This window comes from Hemiscyllium ocellatum, chromosome 30 (assembly GCF_020745735.1).
Source record: "Hemiscyllium ocellatum isolate sHemOce1 chromosome 30, sHemOce1.pat.X.cur, whole genome shotgun sequence".
NCBI classification, from domain to species: domain Eukaryota; kingdom Metazoa; phylum Chordata; class Chondrichthyes; order Orectolobiformes; family Hemiscylliidae; genus Hemiscyllium; species Hemiscyllium ocellatum.
The window spans coordinates 26,970,271-26,996,126 of NC_083430.1; the positions used below are offsets into that span (position 1 = coordinate 26,970,271).

Sequence of the window (25,856 nt, forward strand, 5' to 3'; positions counted from 1 at the left end):
CAGCCTATCTTTATAACTTAACCCTTCCATTCCCAGTAACATCCTGGCAAATCTAAATTTAATGACCTTCTACTCGGCATTATGGAATGATCATGTGGTGAAATGTAAGAAAGAGCACCACCACAATCTATCAAGCAAATAATGTATCATGAAAAGTAATTAGCCCTCTAATAAAGGTTGACATAACCACATCTGTAATCTGCAAGTACAGAAATTAAATGATTTTCATGTTACAAAATATTTTTACATTAGTTTACATTTCACTACTTGCCCACCACCCATTACACTGCAGGCTCACAGTTGTGCCAACAAACCGGCATCATAAGTTTAGCAAAACTGCTTTAACATGCTTGTTGGAGCCATAGTTGTAGCACACAGTTGGATTTTCCTTCTCAGAGAGCTTTCCTGTTGCCATCAACTTCCTCTTAAATTAACTCAGATAGGAAGTGCAGAGCACAATTTTCAGTTGTAAGTTTACATTCCATCAATGCTACAAAGTTGTTAAACCTTTCATATTTCTCACAAATCCATATCAAAAATTACCAAGACTAAAACATTTAACAAAGGAACCCAAAGGCATGGAATGTTGAATATGGATGGAAAATGGTAGTTTGTTTCAATATGGCAATGGCAATGTTTCAAGGTTCACTACCAACTGCTGGATTGTTGATTGCAAGACAACAGACTGGATCAACCTGTGACTGTGTCCACTGAAATTTAGAAGAATGGAGAAGCATTTTATTAAGACATAAAATTCTGACAGTGCTGGACAGAACTGATGAGAGTGATGTGTGCATTTTAGGCAGATGAAGAAACACTGTCATTCAGAGGGTGGGTGACACTGTGAAATTCTTTACAATAGAAGGCAGTGGAAGCCAAGTCACTGAATGTATTTAAGGAAAAGATAAGCAGATTTCTATAGGCTAATGATGTCAGGAGTATTGGGAGAGAACAGAAATATGGTTTTGAGATTCAGGATCAATAATGATCACATTGAATGGAGGAGCAGGCTCAATCATCTATTCCTGGGACTATTTTCTATGTCTTACTTGCATTGTAGCTCCTGAAAAAGGGTGAATTTTTTTTATTTTGCACTCGGTGGCATCCAAATTCCACTACAACCTAAAATTAGGAAAGTGAAGGCAAATAAAAATATACATTAAATCTTTTACATACCATATACAGGGGTTTTTCCAGGTAGGATGACCACAATCAACTGTAGACCAACATAAGTCATCTTCAAGTGCTTAAACATAGGTTCAACACTGTCTGCACCTTGGGCATATTTACAAAAACATGGCTGCCCCTGAATAGGCATTCCGGCATCTTTTGAAATTTTACGCAGCTGGTCAGTAAAATTTCTGGAGAAAGAGTAACAGCAAAGAATGAGGAACACAATTAAAACTAGACAGAATAAGAGCATCCACTCCCACCTATATCCAGCACTTCGAAAATTAATGTTAACTAGTTTCAATTTGATGCCAATTTGGTGTTCTTTGAAATTACTGCAAGTTATAAAATAACATAAAACAGTAAAAACAGTACACCGTACAGGTGTATTTTCAATAGTACACTATTACGCAGACTAGAAGAAACTGGAAATTTTAGATTGGAAGAAGTATTGACCAAGATACACAAGAACATTGAGCACAAGTTTTTTTTTTAAACATGAATGATTTTCATCCAACATTGAATAAAATGAACCCGAAACCAAGAAGACATCAGATGCTTACTTTAGGACTTCTTCCCGACACTGTTTCTGTGGTGCAAAGCAAGCAACTGCCCAGACTTTGATCTCAATGCCAGCATAGAATTGTTTGCCTCTCATGTCCCACACCCCTTGATTTGGGGTAGCAACAGTCTTATTCTGAAATAAATACACAGGGGTTGGGAAAGTGAAAAAAAAAACCTGTTAAAAGACAGGCAGTGAATAATGGCATACTTTAACCAATATAACTATTGTTTGTCTTTTGCACTATTCTCAACGTGAACTGCAAAGTACTGATGGAAACCAATATCTAAAAATTTGGGAACAAGAGCCTCAGACTGGTTTTTGTTCTCCACAGTTGTCGGTATATTCAAATACAGAACTAATTTAACATAACTTCCAAAGGGAAAGTAATAAATCTCTTCAAATATTTGGAGTGAACTAAGCAGGGCAGGCAAGCAAATTTAAACTAGGTTTGAAAACAGGCCCACAGGCAACATGATAATAGGTTGCCCATTCCCAAAACCCTTAGATGGTTCATGGTTTTGAGCATACTTTTAGTTGCTTTCCAGTATTAAGTGGGATCTATGCAAAAATAAATGTTAGCCAGATTGAAGCACAGTTATCACCTGATGTAATTACTTTTCCAAATAATGGCAACATCTTAAATATAAACGTTATAAATACCTCCAAATGACTATTTTAATCCTGCACTTGAATTGATTACAACATAAATCTCTTGGATCTCTGCCAATAAAGCCCAATTCATCCTAGTAGGCCAAAACAACTTTACAGCAAATCATGGATAACAAGACTGGATTACTAGCTTTAGTGGAATAGTCCTCATTCTTCAAATAAATTACCTGGCATCAAATCATTAGATAAAGTCACCCATGTCCAACCATAAATCAAAACAAGCCAAATGATACAGTCTCTTAGATTCCAGCTGAAGCGTATCAACGCAAGGTCCCTTTCCAATGTATTATAATTGCAACCCACATGGCCATCTTTAGCTCCTTTTTGGACCAGTGAGAAAAGGAGAAGCAATGCAAGATTAGGCAACAAAGTTCCAATGCCCCATTCTCCCAATCAGGGGAGACTTTTTCTTATAGCATTGTTAACAGCTTGCAAATAAATCAGCAAATATTAATAAACAAACTATAAAATGTAGCATACCAACTGCAAATACAAGCAATATTAAAATTCTCAAATCAGCAAAAACAAATATATTGGGAGACAGAAAGACAGAGTACAGACATGGCTTCCAGAGGATGCAGAATTTATGTAACTAGCTAATTTCAGCAAAATTACTTTATACCTCCAAAAAAAACAGTCTCTATTCTGGTTAATCTTCACATACTATGGACAACTTCAACAGCATCATATTATTTCAGAAGAAAAAACAAAGATGAAGCCGAACACCACTAATCAAACTGCAACCTTTCTGGTCAAGTTTAAAAGAATTGTGGCTCCCCTTTGAATTGAAAAACTACATAAATTGATTTGTGTGAACTCAAGCCCACTTCTTTCTACCTCTCTCGCATGGTCTGCTAGCAAACAATGGCACAGAATGCAGTTAACTTACCACTGCACGCTTGTGCTCAACAGCAATTCTTTTTTGTTTAAAGCCCCATACCTAAAATTATAGGAGAAAGCCCATGTTGACAATTGGGGCTCAAATTTGAGAACCCATAAAGTCAAAGATCACAGAAAAAGCAAACCATTACAAAGCTAAATCACTGTCCTTGACTATCCTTGCATTACTACTGCCACTTGTCACTCCCCACCAAAAGAAAACACTCAATATAAAACATTCCAACAGGGAGCAGGAGTAAGCCATTCAGCCTAGGGATGATGTTACCCTGGTGGGCAGACAGACCATTTTGGATTGAGAAGAGGAATTTCTTCACTCAAAGCCTGCTCCACTATTTAGTAAAATCATGGCTGATTTGACCCCAAGCTCAACTCCACATTCACACTTACCCCAGATAATCTTTCACCCCCTTGTTTACCAAGAATATATTCAGCTCTGCTTTGAATATATTCAAAAACTCTGCAGTCATCACCCCTTCAGGAACACAGTGTTCCAAAAATTCACGACTCATACAGAAAAATAAATTTCACCTCAACTCTTTCCCATCCCCCAACAAGAATTGTGATCCTTTATTCTAGATTTCTTCCCAAGAGAAAACACCCTCTATGCATCAACAAGCCCCTCCAAGATCTTGTGATTCAATTAAGTCGCATTTTATTATTAGAAAGACCACACAAACTTAGCTTGTCTGACCTTTCCTCATAATACAAAATTGAATTAATTCAAAAGTAAAAGTCTAGTAAATGATAGAGTAGTTTCCGATGCATTTACATCCTTCTGATGTTATAGCAGTACTCCAAATGGGGTCTCACTAATGTCCTGCGTGAATTAAGACTGCCTACCCCGTATTCAATACCCTTCATAATAAATAACATTCCATTAGCTTTCCTAATTACATGCTGTACCTGTATATTAGCCTTTTGAAAATCATGAATTAGGATACCTAGATCCTCAGCACCTCAATGCTGCAATCTTCACCATTTAGATAACATGCTTCGATAGTCTTTCTACTAACTAACGATTTCATATTCAGCCATATTATACTCCATTGCATAACTTACTTCTACACTATTGTCATCAACAAATTTGGCCTAAAAATACCGTTGTTTTATTCAAATTTCTTCACCCAGAGCGGTGTGACCGTGGAATTCTCCACCACAGAAAGTGGTCAAGGCCAAAACATTTTGTGTTTTTCAAGGAGTTAGGTATAGCTCCTGGGGCTAAAAGGCATAGAGAGAGAAAGCAGGAACAGGGTACCAAGTTGATGATCAGCCATGATCACAATGAATAGCAGAACAGGCAGAGAAGGGCCAAATAGTTTATTCGTGCTCCAAGATTTTTATCATCAGATCCTTTTCAAAGTCATTTACGTAAATTGTAAACAGATGATTAGATTAGATTCTCTACAGTGTGGAAACCAGGCCCTTTGGCCCAACAAGTCCACACCGACCCTCCGAAGAGTAACCCATCTAGCTCAATTTCCCTCCGACTAATGCATCGAACACTATGGGCAATTTAGCATGGCAATTCACCTTACCTGCACGTCTTTGGACTGTGGGAGGAAACCCACGCAGATATGGGGAGAATGTCTGTGTGGAGTTTGCACAATCACCTGAGGCTGGAATCAAACCTGGGACCCTGGTGCTGTGAGGCAGCAGTGCTAACCACTGAGCCACCGTGCTGCCCTTGAGCCACCGTGTTCCAAAACGAATTCCTGAGGCACACCACTTGTACATCAAGTCAACCTGACAAAGACCCCAATTATGCCTACACTCTGCTTCCTGTTAACCAATCTTTTATACACACCATTATGCTACCTCCCACATCAGGAGCTTTTGTTTTTCACAAAGCATTTGATAAATTGCCACAAAGGTTTTCTGAAAATCTAAATACAGTATACCATCTTTTGTCCACAGCAAGTTACTTTCTCAGCCAATTCTAAACAGATTGCCTAAACATGATTTCTCTCTCAAAACCATGTGGACTCTGCTGCATTACCTCGAGCTTAACCAAGTGTCCTGCTATAACTTGTGTACCAATGCTTCTAACATTTTCCCTATGACGAAAGTTAAGAAACTGGTCAGTAGCTTCTAGCTTTCAGTCTCTCCCTTTTTTGAATAAAGTTGTTACATTTGCTATTTTCCAAACTAATTGGATCTTCAAGAATCTAGAGTGTTTTGGTACACAGAAACCAATGCATCGTCTATCTCACTTGCCATTTCTTTTAAGATCCTAAGGTGAAATCATTAAGATCTGGGCACTTGGCAGATCTAATATTTACTCAGTTTCCTCATGGTTATAAATTTCCCTACAACTTCCCCCTCCCTTTTGTTTCCAAATTTAGATTGCTTCTGGATTGTTACTTGTATCTCCTATAGTAAAGTCAGATGCAAAATATCTGCTCGATTTATTTTAATCTCTATCCTACATTTGTCAAACTCCCTAGATTCACTTTCTATGGAACCAACGCTCACTTTTACAAGATTAAGAACCTTTTAAAATATTGTAGGAACCCTCGCTACATTTTTTTTTGGTTTCAGGCTGACTTTCTCCCTAATTGTCCCCTCATTAATTTTTAAGTCATTCTTTGCTGGTTTTTAAATTCAGTTCAATATTAAAAATGCTTGGAATATAACTGACACCACATATGTCAGGCCAGATAAAAAGATAAAACCCAAAGAAGTTGACATTTTAAAAAAATTGTCACGTTCTATTTTAAAAACAGCATAATGATAAGGCACAACAATCATTAGGTCTCTCAGCTGTGCACCCAAAGAACAGATATAGAAACAAACCAGCTAGCCATTCAGCTTATAATGCCAATGCATTCTCCCACTTTTTGTAGTACACCCGTAAATTAAATATATCTGCACTCAATTTCTTTCTGAAGGTAAATGACTTATTATTTCCTCTACATTTTTTGGCAGTACATTCATGATCCTAATTTGTTGCAGGAGATAATTTGTCTTTGTTGCTTTGGATATTTTTGACAACTAAAAATTTTCATTCTGTTGATCTCCTAGCAGCAACAGTTCTGTTGTATCTAATGCTTTTTACACTTTTGAATATTTCTATTCCATACTTCCTTTAGTTCTCAAGCAGAGCTCAGTTGGATAGAGCATGGTGCTGTTAAGACCGATTTTAAAAATCACACCACTGACCAATATCTTGAAGCACAGCAAGTTCTCAAAAAGGCATCAAAGAGTAGATGCTGAAGCCACTGCCCCTGGCTGGACAGTTTGAATCAAGCTCTTGGGATTAGGGGCCAGCCATTTAAAAGGCAGAAGAAATTTCTTCATAAGGTTGTGAATCTTTGCTGCTCTCTACTCAAAATGGTTGTTAGAGTTCAGGTCATTAAGCATATTGAAGATTTATATCAATAGACTTCTGAAATAAAAAGAGGAATTAAGGAATAGGAAAATAGGAGATAAAATAGGAAAATCATCCATGACCTTACTGAATGGTTGAGCAGGTTCAACATGGCAGTGTAGTTTAATACTGTTCCAATTTATATCCTTAGAGAATTGATGGTTAAGGAGAAATATTCCAGTTTCCAAGTCGCCTCAACAACTACTCACCCATAAAAGATGATTTCTCACTGTTAACTTCATTAGAGAAAATATTCAAGATTTGTACACTAATCAGAAAATTTCTTTTTGAAGAGATCCCTTTTCTCCCAGAAGCTATACCATAATTTCCTTAACTATTTTTCATAAATTCTTCTCTGGACCAGCAAATGAATGCATTTGCTACAGGTCTGGTGGATGAGTTCATTGCCTTCCATGCAGCAAGAAACCTCAAACAGACATACCTCAGCAATAGACACACACACAAAGATTTAGGCATTATGCTAATACATTAATGTATTTTTAAAAACTAACAAAAGTAAACACAGAAAGACCAATCGTTGAACCAATGTATTCAAATAAAAGAAACCTAGTTGGGCAATACTTGCAGAATTGCTAGTTTAGGTAAATTCAAAATAGTGTTTGGAATTGACTTAGCAGTGATACTTTACTGACAAAGACAAATTCCAAATATTTGGTCTGATGCAAAGCACCTTTAATGCTCTGGTGTTCAGTCTCTCACTGGAAGAATATCAAAGCAAGGCCAAAGAATAAGAGATTCTCTAGCATGCTTTCCTCATATCAGCACAATCTTGCATTCAGACACTAAACGGAAATTAATCCAGCATTCTCTGGAAGCTCTGATAGAATGAAAAAAATCTTCTGGTGCATGACAGAACAAAGACACATTAACCAACTACACAAAATTTTAAACCATTTACAAAAATTAGAATGGGCTTGTGTTTAATAGAAACACATTTTGCAAATCTACCAGAAACTGTCATAAAAATTTAATTGTCTGAAGCAATCCGATCTTAAAAGAACATGAGCTTGTGCACAAATGAAAGCAATGCACAAGCAACATCTGCAGGGGCAAAGATGGCCACTGGGGCAGAATGGACAACAGGAATTTGGAAAAAAGAGAATTTGCACATGGTAAACCTCTGAAATTGACCTATTGTCTTTCTAACCTTTTGTATGTGGAGGGCAATGCAAAAAGTGAGAAGTGAATGAAACTTGAAGTTTATAAATGAAATCTGCATCAATGACTTCACTTGGAACAAAAAAAAAAGTGAAATTCGCAAATCCTACTGGGTCCCAACTATTTTTAATCTTTTGCAGTTTGCAACTGCTATATGTTTGAACATGACAGGCCACAACTGAAGCAGCTTGCTTGATTTCAGTTGCTACCAAGAAGAAACACTACGGTACACACTTCAGTGTCTGTATCCAATCAGTTGAGTGCACTGTTTGATATAGACTGCTATCTTCATAATAGAAATTTGCCTTAAGGAGTGTATTGTAACAAATGAGCCCTCCACTATCACCTGATGAAGGAACGTTGCTCCGAAAGCTACTGTGCTTCCAATCAAACCTGTTGGACTATAACCTGGTGTTGTGATTTTTAACTATTGTAACAAAGGCATACTCATGCAATTCAAACACCCCATCTAAAAAAAATTGGATTGGTTTCAAAATTAAGTGCTTAAATGGCAGGTTCTATTTGTGCGATTAGAATTAAATTTGCTACTTCATGTTAACAGCTAAGAATTACAGGTATAAACTAGAAATATTATTTCCACATGCAAAATGAAAACAGGAGGCCCCTTTAACCCACAATGTAGAACTGATTTATAAAGGGAATATCAATTTGTATGGAATAATGAAATACTTCCAACCTGAAACTAAAAATTCTAATGTATGTTGTGGTAAGACAAGTCTCCCTTGGAGCATTTTTCTCCCCTAAAATTTCAATGTGAAATTAACTGGTTAAAATACAAATATCAGTTGTCAAAATAAGTACTTGCCCAATGTGCATAACCAAGCTGTTTCCCTGTCCAAAGAAAACTGATTTGCATCATCATGCAATATGATGTAATACCGTAAGATAATGGAAACAGCTCCAAGTTTTTGATTAGACACTGAAATTAGTAGCAAGTTGAAAATAATTTTTAAAAAACCTACTTCATAGAAATGGCTTAAGAAAAACTTTTGCAACCAACATATTTTCTTTCCTCAGAAATAATAGCTCTTTTATCACTCCCACGAGCAAAAGAAATCTTAAGTGCAACATGAAATCTACTTTGGACAATACTTTGGACACTGTCAAATATAGCAGAGTAACAGTTCCCAAATGAGGCAAGAATTTTAACTTGCCAGAATTAAACAGTTGCTGGTAAATACTTTTGCTTAAAATAGTTTTGCTGTATAGCTCATACATATTGCATAGCAGTGTGCTATATCACTTACTTCAAGTCCTGTGCATTCACAATTCCAGCTGCTTCCGTCCAACATCAGACTTACCCTGCCTCCATACTGGAGCATCGGTGCAGGCAGCACTCGACCTGTAACTTCAGTCATTTCATTATGAACGACAATACCAAACTCCTTTAGATATGGATCTGGCCCGCCAATCATACTGTTACTCTTCACCTTTCAAAAAAAAACAAGGCACACAGTGATACCAAAAATTATTTTTAAAATGTTCCTGCTAAAATAACTAAGTTGCATCCAATTGTAGGCGAATAGGTATGCTTCATACCATTTGAACAACTTGACAAGTATCCAAAGGAAGCATATATTGGGTACTTCTGATCTTGCACAACAATGTGTGACTGCAAAAGCTCAGATATCCCCAGATTTGCAGAAATAAAACAGACTATCTTTTCAGGTGTTTACATTTGAACAGTCCCATGGTTTAAGAGAGCAACAGGAAGTGTATTGCAATTGGGGGTATAAAAAACTCAGCAGAGATTCAACAGCACCAATCAATCAATCATTGTACAGGAGCAGTGAAATTTGGTCCAAATCTAACAGATTATCATACAAATTTTTGCATTCTTATTCCAAGGTGATGATCACTGCATACAGCAAAAAAGAAAGTAAACTCTCATTTTTATAAATAATGTTTAAATGAGAAGGGTACGCAACAACACTGGCAAAAAAAAGTTAACAATGATTGAACAGAAAAAGCACAATTTTCTAAAATGCAGACTGCACTTTAGCCCTTAAATTTAAGGGACACATTGTTGCTAGTTTAATTAAATCATCTGCAGTTTTAGGAATTCGTGACATTTAATAATTTAGAAAGATGCATCTTCTAGAACTTCTATTGGTTTGGATTTGTAGTAGTGATGCTTCACTCAAATCTTATTCAGAAGGGCTACTAGACTTTAAAAAAGTCTGCTTCTTCAGCTTGAAATAGTTCAAAAGCATCACCTTGCACCAAAAGTTTGATTTTTTTTCCCCTTCCTATTTTCTTTCAAAGGGTAAATCCCTCAGATGCTGGCAGATCTTGAGAAGAATTATCATTTTGGCTATGCACAGATATGAAGGTATTATCAAACCACAGCCTTATAGGTAGGCATTCAACAGAAATCATTAAATAGATGTTGGAATCTTGAATGATATCTTTTCCTTGTCTCAATCAGGACTATTGCACAAACTGGTGACCAGTTCATTCAAAGATCAGGAATTAAACAAATAACTCATCAGTCTTCATTCTTCAGCATTGAAGACATCTCTTCAAATTCAAAATCAGGTTTTAAAAAGCTGCTTGTTTCCAATTACACATTTTGGAACACAAATGGTAAGTTTCTATTTCCAATATGATTTACTAGTCAGTTTAGCTCTAGGTGAACCTGCACCAGAAATTGAATTTTCATTTTAAAAAAACAAACTCACTCACCAGACGACTAATCTCCTCTTGTCGATCGGGCGCTGATCGTGCTGTAGCTTTGATCATGGTTGACGTTTGATTGTCTGTTAGTTTCTTGATACAGCGCTGCCCTGCTACAATGTTACATACCTTCAAATGGAAATTTAGAAACAATGAATTTAACAAGTTAATTTTAAACAAGCCTTATATGAAACAGCGCACAATATGTACTGTATCAATGGATACTTTTCCTCAATTAAACTGTTATCATGCACAATATCACGTGAGAAGTGTGACAAGATATTTGGCAATTACACATGGTTTAAATTACGCAGACCACTCAACTGTACATTTGTCTCTACTTCCACACATTAATGCCTTTTGAGTGTATGTAACTTCATGGATGTAAAAGGACAGGGGAAAAACACTTATTTCAAATACTTTTATCACTACCACTACGTAAATGATTTTTAAAAAATTTGTAGAAAGGGAAATTTTAACTAAGATATGAATTCAGAAGTCAGCTACAAGCAGTTTTTGAAAAGCATTTTGCTTAGAATTCTAGAATGTTTACAGGATAGAGGCAATCTTTCAGCTTGCGTTTGCTGCATCTGCACTCTGCAAGAAACATCCAGCCAGTTCTATGTCCCCGGTGCTTACCCAATGTCCTTTTGACAGTCAACTGAAATTACTTTTTTTTTTAAAAAAAAGGTCTCATGTCGTCTTTGGTCCCAAATTGGTATTCTGTAGTTTACAACCACTTCTGCAAAGGGAACAGTTTCACTTTATTTACTCTGACTAGATCTCACACAGTTTTGAATACCTGTATCAAATCTTAACATTCACTTCTCTCGCAAACAATCCTAGGTTCTCCTATCTATCTATCGGACTAGAACCATTGTACCATTTTTCTGTACACTCTCCAAAGCCTCAACAACCTTCCTAATCTGTGATGCACAATACTCCTGTTGAGGCCAAACCAATGTTTTACAATACTTCATCATAACCTGCGTGCTTTTGTATTCTACGCTTCCATTTACGAAGCCCAGAATCCCAAATTTCTTTCTCAAAAGCACCTTATCAGACTGCACAGTTTACACACATCTGCATCTTCTGTAGGACTGCACCTCTTAGGTTTGTATTGCCTCATTTTCCACAAAAACAAAATCTCTCCACGCTCCTGGATTAAATATTATTTACCATTTGCCACCCAATCCATCAACTCAGAAGAATTTTACAACTTTTTTCAAGTTTAAAAATTGTGCCATCTTAGGCATTAAAAGTTTAGTTGAGAGTTAAAAACACTACTTGCATTTTATGAACCAGGTCTTTCCCCAAGTTCAAACATAAATCTGTACTGTTAACCAATGCCAGCCATGTCAGCATTAGGAATGCAACAGATGGCTACAGCATCCACGAACAAGAAAAGAAAGTGATGATTAGAATCTTGTGCTTTATAAATTGCATTTGGGAACACTGCCCGAGATCAGGCTGTAACTCATCTGCAACATCTCTGATAATGGATAACCTGCTGACATGGACAACATGAATAATGACCACTTGAAGTATTATAGGGTGACGACTTGTGGAACTTTATACTGATAAGAAAATCTACCACTTTGGATTTTAAAAAAAAGAGAGAAACTTTGGCAACATAAACCAGAAAACCTTTTCTTTCTTGCATTAAGTAATGACACTAATCAAAAGCAAATGTTATATAAAAATAGAATTAAAACTAACATTTTTAATAGAGCACAGTAAACATATGGACATGCCGATGACCCCAACAATTCAATTAGTTTACAATTTTTCACTTAAAGTATACAAATCCCTACATTTCAAATCTTACCTCAAGTGGCAGATAGGTGTGCTTCTGCTCTTGCCCTACCTGTAGACAAGGTAGGTGAGGATATTTAAGTTGCAAATTATACTTTTGTTTGAAATATTGTGCCACTGTACATTCCATTGCTTGCCCATTTTCCAGTTGTAGAGGAAACCTGGCAAAGGCAGATAATTAACAAACATGAGGCAGGTCAGTGCTAATCAAAGCTAAGTGGACAACACAAAGCAAAGCTGCATATAACAAAGAAGATGGTTTCAAAAATATATACGTAAGCAGGCATCAATAAAGAATGCGTTACAAAAGAATAGCTAGAGGCATTTTGGGCTGGAATTGATCTTAAAATTCAAGGAAAAAAAGTGCACATAGACAAGGCTAGTTATTTTTAATAAATATCGAAGGAGATCCATGAATAAGATTGTCTTAAGGATTTCAATATGAAAAGGGGAAAGCACACATCTAGAACCTATATTCAGTTCCCTATAACAAGTATAGTCCAAAAAAAGTATCTCAGTGTATTACATTGGATGCCATTACTAATTGTCAAAGATCACAAAAGTGAGAAATAAGTAATAGATTAATAAACTTGACAAATCTGATACATTTGGAAAATAAAACATTTAACTCTCAGCAGTAAGAAATGAATAAAATGAGTTTGCACAGTGATGCCAGCGTGAATTAAATTCCAGCTCCGGCTGAGGTGACCATGCAGAATTTTCCTTCTCAACCTCTTCCTCTCCTGACTTGGTGGTATAACCTGAGGGTCACCACATGTCATTTCCCTCTATAGCAGCCTATGGAACAGCCCTATAGTCCAGTGGGATACAGCAACTTTACCCTTACTTTTTCAGAAAGCAGTTGAGCAAATTCTACTCTTGTAAAGCCCTGGGATTAAATAGCAAACTAACCGTTTTTTAAAACTTAACAGTACAATAAGTAACTAGGTGTAAATATTGGTTCCAAGATCTTGTCTGGAGTCTGTTATAGATAATATGCATTGCACACAGCCGAGTGCTCCTACAAGAATGCAGAATAGATTCACAAATCAAAAAAAAAAATTCGGACTTCATTTTTGTTCAAATTAATTTTAAATATTTAACTGAATAATTTGAACAGTATTCAAGACTTAAATGGATAAAACTAGCTTTAAGAACAAACTCACAACCATGCTTTATCTTAACTATTAGGAGTCCGCAGATTGGATATATGTTTCTCCACTGTCTTTGAAAGTGGGAACTTTAATTTAAACACCATGGTCTAGCCTGGATAAGCAGTGGGGGCACTGAGGAAACCCATGCGCCTAGCAACGTCTAATGAATGGGCACTTAACAGCTTCATGAACACACCGCTCTAATTTTATCTAGGGCACATGAATGGTGCAGTAGCTTTAGCTGTTGGGGTAATTAAGAAATAGGACCTCCATCGTAGGTCCCCTCTGACCACTAGTGGCACCCATCCCTGAGAAGATCCACCCACCCCACACATCTCCCCTCCTTCATGACAAGATCCATCCACTACCATTGCCATGCCCTCACTGGGATCTGCCAATGCACTGATCTGGATAGACAGTTCCAATGACATTTCTCAAAGGGTACTGCTGTGTTTCCAGATGATATCACCCTGCTCCCATCCAACGTTCTCTGGGCCTACAGTTGCCAGCCACGTGAATGGCCAACAGCTTTGTGGTCCAGAACTAGAGGGTCAGAAATCCTGCCACTATCACATTAAGAATCCATTAAATGACATTGGCAAGCGAGGGCAAGCTCTCAACCAATATTTCAGTTAGGTAAGCAACAACTATAGCTCATGCTTTTCTACTCCTTTAAATCATCTGGCAACAAAATTGGTTTCCATAACTTTGCAATATCACTATAAAGGACCCCACTATTCAAAATGATCATCTGCACAACTCAGTTTCACATTGCTCCTCTTTACATTTGATTTCTTATTTGCCGATCCCAGCCTTAAATATACTCAGAGGATTATTCACAGCATTCTGGAATAAACGTTCAAAGATTCACAACCCTGAGTAAAGAAATTTCTCCCTTAAGTACAATACTAAACTACCTGAATAGATTCCAACATTTTCCCGATAGTGGATGGGAGGCTAACTGGTCCATAGTTCCTTTCTTTCCACCTTCCTTTTTCCTTTAAATAGAAGTGTCACGTTTTCTAACATCCAATCTTCTTAGACCATTTTAAAATTAAAAAAAAAATAACTACTGCATTGCCATACTGACACTAAATAGACCACAGTGGTTGATTGACAGGTCTCAAAGGCAACTAGGATAGGCAATAAACGTTGGACTAGCCAAATGACACCCACATCCCATGACTAAATAAAAAATCCTAAGGATTGGTTGGATTTTAATCCCTGAGGTTTATGCAGTACTTTTCCCTCAACTCTTGTCTGCTCCTTAGTTATCCTCTATTCCTGGTTTGTAATTTGTCCTCTAATGTGAAAACAGACTAAGTATGTGCTCAACATCTTTGCCATATCCTTGTTCACCATAATTGTTTCTTCTGTCTCTAAAGAACCAGCATTTATTTTTGTTGCCTTCAAGTTTACGATCAGTTTTTATTCCTGGCTAGTTTACTCTTTGTTTATTCTCTTTTTATAAATCAACTTTTTGTTTCCCCTGTGCAGGCTTCTAAGCATTTCAATCCTCACACTTTCTAACATTTGTTGCAACATTACAAGTCTTTTCTTTTAACCTATTGCTATCCTCAAAAAGCTGCACTTGGATCTTTCTTGCTGATTGCTGCTTTGTTATTAAAATGAAATGCATTTTTGTCAAATGTTGAATTGTTTCTTAAATCTAACAATGGGAAATATTTAATCACGTACCTTTTAGTCTGTTTACGCAATCAACCTTTGGCTCCTCTCCCACGCAAACCTATGTAATAACCGGTGCTTAAACTTAAGATTTTTGCTTGGGACCATAGTATGTCATTTTCAAACTTAGTATACAATTCAAATGTATAATGATCACTTTTGCACAGCAGATCTTTCACTACGAGATTAACAACTAACTCTGACACATGGCATAAAACTAGATATAAAATAGTTTTATATAGGTGACTTTAAAACTAGTCATTCCCACAACGTTTAGTGGGGTATGGTCACAACAGCACCCTCAAACTCATCTCCCTGAATATTTGCACCAATTTGATTAATTTTTGTACAGACTATCAAGTATTACTTTGCTTCACCTGTTTCTTGCCTAATGCATAGCTCAACAACCTATTACTAAGGGGGATCTAAAAGCATACTGCTGTGACCATTTTCTGTTTTAGGTTGACCCTAATTACCATTGAAATCTTCCAAGCCAAAATCCTGACTCACTATTGTCTTTATATCATCCTCACTATCCGGCATATTCCTCCTCCTCTTCCATTCTGCCTGTCAGTAGAATCATAGAAAAGTCACAGCACAAAGAGACCATTCAGCCCATAGTGTATACACTAGTTTATGGGTGACACAGTGGCTCAGTGGTTAGCACTGCTGCTTCACAGTGCCAGGAACCTCTCAGCTAGCTGACTGTGGAGTTTGCACATTCTCCCAGTGTGCTGGTTTCCTCCAGGTGCTCCGGTTTCCTTCCACAATCGAAAGACATGCAGGTCAAGTGAATTGGCCATGCTAAATTGCCCAGACTGTTGTTAGGTGCATTAGTCTGGGGTAAAAGAATGGGTTTGGGCAGGTTACTCTTCAGATCATCTGTGTAGACTTGTTGGGCCAAAGGGCCTGTTTCCATACTGTAGGGAATCTAAATCTAACCATTTGAATAAAAGAGCCACCCATTTTAGTCCCACTTTCCAGCACCTACTCCCCAGCCTTGCAGGTTACACTGCTTCAGGTTCCTTTTAAACAAGTTCAATATCTGCACCTCAGCCAAACGTAGACACCTCTCTGGGGTAAAAAGGCTTTTCCTTATGTCCCTTCTAATTCTTCTCTATTTCAAGGTTTTTGGTAGAAGTTAATCCTGCATCACAAATACTTCTACATAATATATCAGAAATGTGATATTCTGTAGGATGTATTCTATCAAGCATACCAGTCTTTATCCATACATTTTATTTAGTTTTATAGAAGAACATTTGCTTAGTTCTCTAAATACTATACTCTGGGCGTTTAAGCTTGCTCTACTGGTCCAGGCAAAAATGAAAAACTGTCAGAACATTATTCAGGATTGCACACTTACGTCTGGTGACTGGCCGGCCGTCGGGTAACATTACATACTCTGTACTTCCTTTTCATCTGTCCACAGTGAGTCACCTCCACTTTCAGACCTAGAAATCGAGCAGGTCAACAGGACTAACATTAGAATAGTTAAACATTCAACTGAGTTGAACTAAACAACGGTCTTAAAATTCCAACTACACATTTCTACATGGAAGATATGCAATGCAGGGAAATTGATGGTGACATCTTGAAAAGTGTCCATATTACAGAGGAGAAGTGCTGGATGTCAAGAAATACATAAAAGATGGATAAATCCCATGGACCTGATCAGGTGTACCCTCGAATGCTGTGGGAAGCTAGGAAAGTGATTGCTGAGTCTCTTACTGAGATACTTGTATCATAGATAGTCATAAGTGAGGTCCTGGAAGACTGGAGGTTGGCTAACGTGGTGCCACTGTATAAGAAAAGTGGTAAGGACAAGCCAGGGAACTATAGACCAGTGAGCCCGATGTCGGTGGTGGGCGCATTGTTGGAGGGAATCCTAATGGACAGGACGTACATGTATTTGGAAAATCAAGGACGGATTAGGGATAGTCAACATTGCTTTGTGGGTGGGAAGTGTCTCACAAACTTGATAAGAGTTTTTTGATGAGGGCAGAGCAGTGGATGCGATCTATATGGACTTCAATAAGGCACTCAATAAGGTTCCCCATGGGAGACTGGTTAGCAAGGTTATATCTCACTAAATACAGGGAAAACTAGCCTTTTGGATTATAGAACTGGCTCAAAAAGGTAGAAGACAGAGGGTGGTGGTGGAAGGTTGTTTTTTCAGACTGGAGGCCTGTGACCAGTGGAGTGCCACAAGGATCGGTGCTGGGTCCTTTACTTTTCATCATTTATATAAATGATTTGGATGGGAGCATAAGACGTATAGTTAGTAAGTTTGCAGATGGCACCAAAATTGGAGGGGTAGTGGACAGTGAAAAAGGTTATCTTACATTACAACGGGATCTTGATCAGATGGGCCAATGAACTGAGGAGTGGCGGATACTGTTTCATTTAGATAAATATGAAGGGTTGCATTTTGGGAAAGCAAATCTTAGCAGGACTTATATCCTGAAGGGTAAGGTCCTAAGGTGTGTTGCTGAACAAAGAGACCTTGGAGTGCAGGTTCACAGCTCCTTGGAAGTGGAGTCGCAGGTAGAGAGCATAGAAGAGGCGTTAGGTATGCTTTCCTTTATTGGTCAGAGCATTGAGTACATAAGTTGGGAGGTCATGTTACAGCTGTACAAGACATTGGTTAGGCCACTGTTGGAATATTGCGTGCAATTCTGGTCTCCTTCCTATTCGGAAGGACGTTGTGAAACTTGGAAGGGTTCAGAAAAGATTTACAAGAATGTTGCCAGGGTTGGAGGATTTGAGCTATAGGGAGAGGTTGAATAGGCTAGGGCAGTTTTCCCTGGAATGTCAGAGGCTGACAGGTGACCTTCATATAAGGTTTAAAATCATGAGGGGCTTGGATAGGATAAATAAACAAAGTCCTTTCCCTGTGGTCAGGGAGTCCAGAACTAGAGGGCTTTGGTTTAAGGTGAGGGGAAAGATATAAAAGAGACTAAGGGGCAACTTTTCATGCAGAGGGTAGTACACGTATGGAATGAGCTTCCAGAGGAAGTGCTGGAGGCTGGTACAATTGCAACATTTAAAAGGCATCTGGATGGGTATATGAATAGGAGGGGTTTGGAGGGATATGGGCCAGGTGCTGGCAGGTGGGACTAGATTGGGATGAGATATCTGGTTGGCAAGAACAAGTTGTGCTGAAGGGTCTGTTTCCATGCTGTACATCTCTAGGATTCTATTGTTACTCATAAGAACCATTGTAGTATAGATCCCTGCAGAAAATAAAGATATTTTGAAAGGTAGCATTTCAAGCACATAGCATAGCCACTGCAATGACAGTGGCATTACTGTATGTTCATAGGGTACCTGTCAATAGCACAGAAGAGGCCTGGTGTATGGTTAACACTCCCAAGTTTCAAGTGATAATACAAACTTTTATCATAAGAAAAGTCAGCAACATTTTTGTTCAAAATCTTTACAGAATTTATCAGAATGTATATTGTTCACATAAGATTTGGTAAACCAAACACATACAGCACATCACTTCAAATGAGAGAATTAGATTATTTTAATAAGGACTCCATTAATAAATTAACATTATGCTGCTGTACAGTGCATTCTCTCATCTTGTATTTTAAAAACTTGGAATTGATGGAAACAATATTCCATAACTTTATGCCTTACATTTCATTAGACAAACTGCTCAGAATTTGCTGTGTACACAACCAACAAAATATATCAAATGTATCTTAGAGCAGAATTCATGTTCAAAATTCTACAGCTTGAAAACATAAGCTGTTCATTCCATAATGTTTCATATATACATATGGAACTTATGCAATTAAAGATTTAAGAAACATACTTTGCAAAATGTAACACTGATCAGTTGAGATAGTTGTCAATTATATCACAACTAAAAAAAAGTGCTTCATTGGATTTTAAAAGGTTTAATAAAAACAATGGAATTAAAAATAATTGAACTCAAACTCAGAGCTTAACAAAAATCAAATCACCCCTCCTTTAAACAGCAGAATATTTTCAGTACAGAGAATTCTGATAACAAAATTGCTTCTTAAAAAGCTTTAAATAATGCCTTTGGACTAAACACATTACCTCTTATTTCTTTGGTAAACTTAACACGCTGAGAGTCAGTCAGTGGTTTGGTTTGCTCATTGATGTTCTGAATGTCTAGTACCTCGCACATGAACTCAATTACTGGCTGAGCTCTGTAAAATGCTGTTGCAGATACTGGAAGAGACAAGACAATAATCACTTTCCTTGGAACTTTAAAATCAACTCAGGTTTCATAAGTAATTAAATTCTCCAGTTTTCAGAGCACATCGCGGCCACTGATGGCCTTCTGATCGCAGGAGTATGGTGCCAGCCCTGAAAGCTCTTCATGCTCAACAGATAAATGGAGACAATATTGGGAGATGGTTTGGGAATGTGTCTAAACTTCCTTTTTCCACCCTAAACAAAAACAGAAAACCAGCTGTGATGTGCACACAAAATTATTCAAAAGACTCAAAAGTTCTCTTTCACACTGAAAAACCTAGCCTAAAAATATACATGCGTATCTCCAAGTGTCAAAACATTCCTTAATTTACATAATGTTCCTCAAACAAGTTAACGAAGGCACAAGCACAATATTTAGAGATCAAAGGTTTACTCTGTGGCAAAAGAAAGCAGAGTAACGCAATCTTTTCAAAAGTAAACAATGGATATTCAAATTACAGAGTTATAGGGTAATACAGCATGGAAACAGGCCCTTCAGCCCAAACTGTTCCACACTGACTGTGGTGATCACTCAGCTAGTTCCAATTGCCTACCTCCAAAGTGTCTTTTTTTTTAAAAATGTTGCTATTGTACCTGCCTCAACCACTTTCTCTAGCAGCCCATTCCATGCACCCAACACTCCCTGCATGAAGACACTGCACATCAGGTCCTTCTTTTCATGCTCACCTTCAACCTATGCCTTCTAGTTTTCAATTCCCCCATCCCTGGAAAACAAAGACTACATGCCTTCATCCTATCCATGCCCCTCATGATTTTGTACACCTCAAAAAGATCATCCCTCATTTTCCTACGTTCCAAGGAATAAAGTCCTAGCCTGCCCAACCTCTCTCCATAACTCAGGCCTAATAGTCCTGGCAACATCCTCTTAATTCTTCTTCACACCCTTTCCAGGTTAGCTGCATCTTTCCTAATAAAGTGATCAAAATTGTACACAATGCTTCAAGTGTGGCCTCACCAGCGACTTTGAAATTGCAGATGCTGGAGAGTCAGTGGAGCTGGAAACAGCACAGCAGGTAAAGCAGCAGAGAAGAGGAGTCAAGGTTTCAGGTTGGAACCTTATACAATTACAACATAACATCCTAACTCCCATACTCAATGCCTCAATCGAGGAAGGTCAGCATGCTAAATGTCTTCTTCACGACCCAGTCTGTGTAGCGGGTTTCATAAAACTATGTACTTGTACTCCTAGTCCCTTTGTTCCACAACACACCTCAGGACCTTACCATTTACTGTGGCAAGTCAAACTAAGGTAAGATTTCTAAAGTGCAACACCACATACTTATCTGTACTGAATTGCATTTGCCAATCCTCAGCTCACTTCCTCATCCAATCCAGATACCTCTAATTTTTAATAACCTTCCTCACCATCAACAATTCTTCCTAATTTTGTACAAACTTACTTCTTCCACAAACTTACTAATCATGCCTTGTACATTCACACATAGATCATTTGTGTAAATAACAAAAGGTCGCAGCACTGATCTGTGTCATACCATTAGTCATAGACCTCCAGTCTGTGGGATCGTGTTCAAATAATGTCCAAAATCAGTAACTGCAAAAATAGCCTTTTTTATTCAGTAATCACAGCATAGATCTGAGGCAGCAATACAATCCCGAAATACAATTCTTCCAACAGTCCATTTATACACCGTTCTTATATATGTTAAGATTCCATTAATATGGTGTTACATTTTTTTATCTATAGTATACAAATGTTTGAAAGGCTTCTGTCCTGGGAGACAAGAGATGGGTTAAAATGTGCTAAGTGCTAGCTGCTACTTTTGATGGGCTGTCTGTCCAGTCTGATTGCAGAATTAGGTATTAGCCCTTTTGTGTTTTAAGTTAGTAAATGTCAGTAAAAATACTAGGCCTATATGCTCTAAATAAGTGGGGCAGCATGGTGGCTCAGTGGTTAGCACTGATGCCTGACAGAGCAGAGACCTGGGTTTGATTCCAGCATCAAGCAACTGTCTGTATCAAGCTTGCACATTCTTGTAGTGTCTGCTTGGGTTTCCTCCAGATACTCCAGTTACCTCCCACAATCAAAACAAGTACATATTATATGAATTGGCCATGCTAAATTGCCCACAGTTTTCAGGGGGGTGTAGGTTAGATGCATTACTTAGAGTTAAATGTAGAGTAATAGAGTAGGGGAATAGGACTGGGTGGATGCTCTTCGGAGGGTCAGTTAAACGGATTACTACAGCCTCGTTGAGAGATTTATTTACTATTCACCAGAAATGAGTTTCATTCACTCATGCAATTTCATGGAAGTGCTGTTTTGTCAGTTTGTTTCTTAAAAGGGATAATGGTCCAGTTAAAAGATATTTAACAGGTACTTAATTCTATTTGGGTCCAGATGATTGGTAAGGACTGATTAATATTATAATGTTTTATGGAGACTGGATGGGTATGGAATTGTTCCATATGCTCCACTTATTCAGAGGTAAACAAAAACTGCTTAAAGCAAGGGCTGATAAAGGTGTGAAAATGCAGTAATGGGCTTGAAAAGGTTGTTTTTAAATTTGGATAGTAAAATATACTACAGAACCACAGTTTTGTTAAAGAAAGTGTTATAGAAATTAACTTGTTAATAAAAAGGGTTATGAATGAATGAACAGGAACCCCATATTAAAGGAATATAGCAAGCTGGTGAGTGAGTTAAAGATTACCTATAACACAATATCTCAAGTCCAAGAAATAACCTTCAACCCTCTGCTTCTTACCATTGAGCCATTTTGAATTCAATTAGCTAGCTCTCATTGGATCCCACACAATCAAACCTTCATGATCACCCTGCCATGTGGGACCTTGTCAAAGGCCTTACTAAAGCACATATGGATAACATTCATTGCCCTACCCTCATCCATCCTCTTGGTTACCTCTTCAAAACAAAACTCTCGAAGATTTGTTAGACACTGTGAAAAGGACTTGCAATTGCATAGTGCTTTGCACACTACTGGACGTTGCAAAAGTAGTTTATAGACACATTTTGAACACACTGTCACTGTTTATCAAGAAATAAACCACACCTTTGCCCCATGGAGATTTTCCATCTCTATACAAAACATCCACAATTCATCCACACAGTATTGGCTCAGATTTTGTGATAAAAATAAAAAAAGGATAAGACTATCAGCATTCATAATTAAAGTAAACTGGATAGTAAGTTACAGTGACTGCATATTTGTAGTTAAACAGAAATTCAGTGTTGCTGTCCAAACACCACTGCACCTCCACAAGTTGCAATATTCCAATATCTTGCTGGCACTCAGCACTGAAACACATGGAATGGCAATCAGTTACAACGGTTACATTATCAATACCATTTAACCCAACATAGAAAGGTTATGCCTTGCCACCCAATAAAAATAAAACTTACGCAGGAATGGGCAAGTAACTACTGATACTGAATACTGGCTTTCATTCCTTCAGATTTTATATTAAAATTAAAAGCATTTGACTTTCTTTCAATTTAACCCCATCTTCCTTTCCCTCCATTTTATTGTTTATAGTGTTTGGCACCGAAATCAGATGCTGCTTGAAGGATTATTCAATATTTTGGTTAAAATGCCACATTTACTTGCCTTATTATTCAAGTCCCCCAACTCATATAGAGAATGCCACACTATGTCATTGCTACTCGTCCCTTGCTACAAACAAGACTCCCTAGCCACTGACCCCATTCTCCTCTTTGGCAGCTGTAGCTGGAACCAGACAGCTCACATTTTTGCCAAATCTGACCCAGAGATAAATCACCCAACTATAAATCTTGTGTCATCACTACCACTCCCAACTCTGACTTCCGTTATCCACCTTATCTCAATTCTTCTATTGTTGAAACACTGTCTTATTTATCTTCAGATTGGACTACACTCCGTTTTCTCAGCAGCCTTTCACATTCTACCCCTACACTTTGCCCACCTAAATTTCTGATGTTTATTTGCTTTAAGTTCTGTTCATTCATTAACTGCGTACTCACTTATCTACTAGGTCCCAATTAAGCAATGCCTTAACTTGAAACTTACACACGAACAGCAATGTGATAACAACTAGATAATTTTTTTGGTGAAATTGATACAGAAATGAGTATTGCTCATAACACCAGTAACAATTTGCTTGCACTTTTTCTGTATAGTGCCATGTGATCTTTTACATCCATACAAATAAACAAGATAAGGCCTCAATTTAACATCTCAACTGAAAGACGTCAGATGGTTCAGCTCTCCTTCAACACTACACTGAACTATTAACCTTGATTTTGTGCATTCAGGTTCTGCAATGGAACTTGAAAACACTACCTTGGTGATTCACTGGCAAACATGATACTTGTAAGCAAACCAGAACCCTCAATAAGTTTGTATATTTTGTCTGGTGTGAAACGAACTGATCTAGTATTGATTTTCTCTCAGTACAAAAGGTACAATTCTAAACAGCAAGGACCAAGTACACATTATTGCAGCAAATAGAGGGGCAAACAACAAATTCCACGAGAAAACTCTGTAGGAAGTCTGTGAACAAGTGTATGGTGTAATGAACTGCAAGTACCAGTTTGCCCACAGATGATTGAACAGAAAAATAATTTACTTTTATTTCCTCATGCTTCACTTAATTAAACAAATCAGCTCCTCTGGATTTAATACTTTTACAAATGCTATTGCTCATCTTTTGTCTTACATGGTTAAGATTACCCGATCTATCATAATGATAGGTTGCAGTTGATTGCCCAATATCACATTAGATCGTTTTGTATTTTTAAATCAACTTATTTGGAACGTACTATAACACTTTCATGGGCATCACGTCCCAAGGATTTGAGCCTGAAACCTCTGGCCCAGAAGTAAGGACATTATTGCTACACCACAAGACCCTTTGGCTTTCTTAATAAGATAACCATACTGGATTAGATATTAATTATTGCAGAAGTATTCCAGAAAATTGGAAAAAAATTCCAGCATGTTTTGGATCAATGCAGTAAATGCGTGCACAGTATTTTCAACTCACCATCAATGTTTAACATCATATTCCACATGGCAGGTCGGACAGATTGATGAAAACCAAACCAGACTTCTCTACCTCCACCCAGTGGGTGGTAGTAACCTTCTGGAGGAGAGAAGAAGGAACGGCCCACTGGGGTATACCTGAGAGAAGATTGGGAAAGGGAAGACATTAAAGATTCCAGAACTTTTCGATAAACAAACTAATCTTTAAATCTGCCTGACAAGCTACAAGACAGACATTCAGTCAACAGTATTGGAGTCTAAAGCTTCACCGTTTAGAGATATTTCATTGCAACCTATTTCTTGGAGGCAACAGTTCTATTATAACAGCAAATAAAGTGCCAGAATATTTATCAGGTTAGAAAGAACTGGGAATTCAGAAAATGCAACACAAGCTACATTGGGCACATTACAAGGAGACAGAAGTTCAAAATCTGGATAGACCATTCAGCATTGCTAACCTGTTCATTAATATCATGGATGTGGATCTCAACAACACAACCATTACCCAATAAAAATCTGTCAAATACTGAAAACTTCCAGTTCCAGATATCCACGAATGCTTATTGTTATAGACCAGACGACCTCAACATATATATTTTAAGGTAACCTAGATCCTAACTTTTTTTTAAATTTTAAAGGTGAATGTGAAGAGCCTTGTTCCAGATGCAACATAACTGACCAAACACTTTAATGTTCAGCAAAACAATTTATTTAAACACTATAGTTAAAATACAACCAAAGAAAAAGGAATTCAGAATAACAGCTCTATTGGAAAACATAACAGAAAAATAAATAGTAACTATTACTAATTAACTGTTCCAATATAACAACATCCCATAAACACACTCCTTGGCCAAAAAGGCAAATACAGAAAAATAGATTTGTCTCACCTCAGAGAAACCCCAGCTTCTAGCTGTAACAGAGGGAAAAAATAGCTTCTACTTCTTCAAGCCCACAACAGCAACTGCTTAATGATAAAAACTAAATACAAAACTAGAAAGCTTGATCTAGGACAGCTGGCCACACTCAACCAGGCTGCTTTAAATTGTTCCGACTTAAGAACCCAAGGCCTCAAAAGTTGCTTATTCTAGTGGTTTTGGTACTCTTCACTTCTGCCTTACAACCTTGTTTCAAAATTTAAAAAAAAAGGACAAAATAACTTCTTAAAGCCACAGCACCTCACGTGATGTGGAAAAAGTGTTTTAAAACTTCACTCCAAAATTACGGGTAGCTCTAAATTTAAGATTATGTCCTCTTGTTGTATATTAAATTTGATATGGATTAACGTAAAATATTACATACCTACAAAGAAAATGAGTGGCACATTCAATGAAGGCATGATAAATTGGAAAGAAACCTAGTAGCCTTGAGCCTGTCAACCAATGTGTCAA

At 37.5% G+C, this 25,856-nt stretch overlaps 1 protein-coding gene across 2 annotated transcripts in view; it reads right to left on the bottom strand.

Moving 5' to 3' along the window:
• Positions 1 to 25,856, bottom strand: part of ago4 (argonaute RISC component 4) — a 104,951-nt gene that overhangs the window by 30,882 nt on the left and 48,213 nt on the right. The window contains exons 5-12 of one of the 2 annotated variants that reach the window (XM_060847567.1): positions 24,467 to 24,603; positions 19,280 to 19,414; positions 16,569 to 16,656; positions 12,376 to 12,523; positions 10,557 to 10,676; positions 9,173 to 9,301; positions 1,734 to 1,867; positions 1,177 to 1,361 (exon numbers count right to left, since the gene is read on the bottom strand). In XM_060847567.1, the coding sequence (XP_060703550.1) occupies positions 1,177 to 1,361; positions 1,734 to 1,867; positions 9,173 to 9,301; positions 10,557 to 10,676; positions 12,376 to 12,523; positions 16,569 to 16,656; positions 19,280 to 19,414; positions 24,467 to 24,603 (1,076 nt within the window). Of the gene's footprint in view, positions 1 to 1,176; positions 1,362 to 1,733; positions 1,868 to 9,118; positions 9,302 to 10,556; positions 10,677 to 12,375; positions 12,524 to 16,568; positions 16,657 to 19,279; positions 19,415 to 24,466; positions 24,604 to 25,856 lie in introns of both variants that reach the window. The other variant, XM_060847566.1, reaches the window with a different exon arrangement.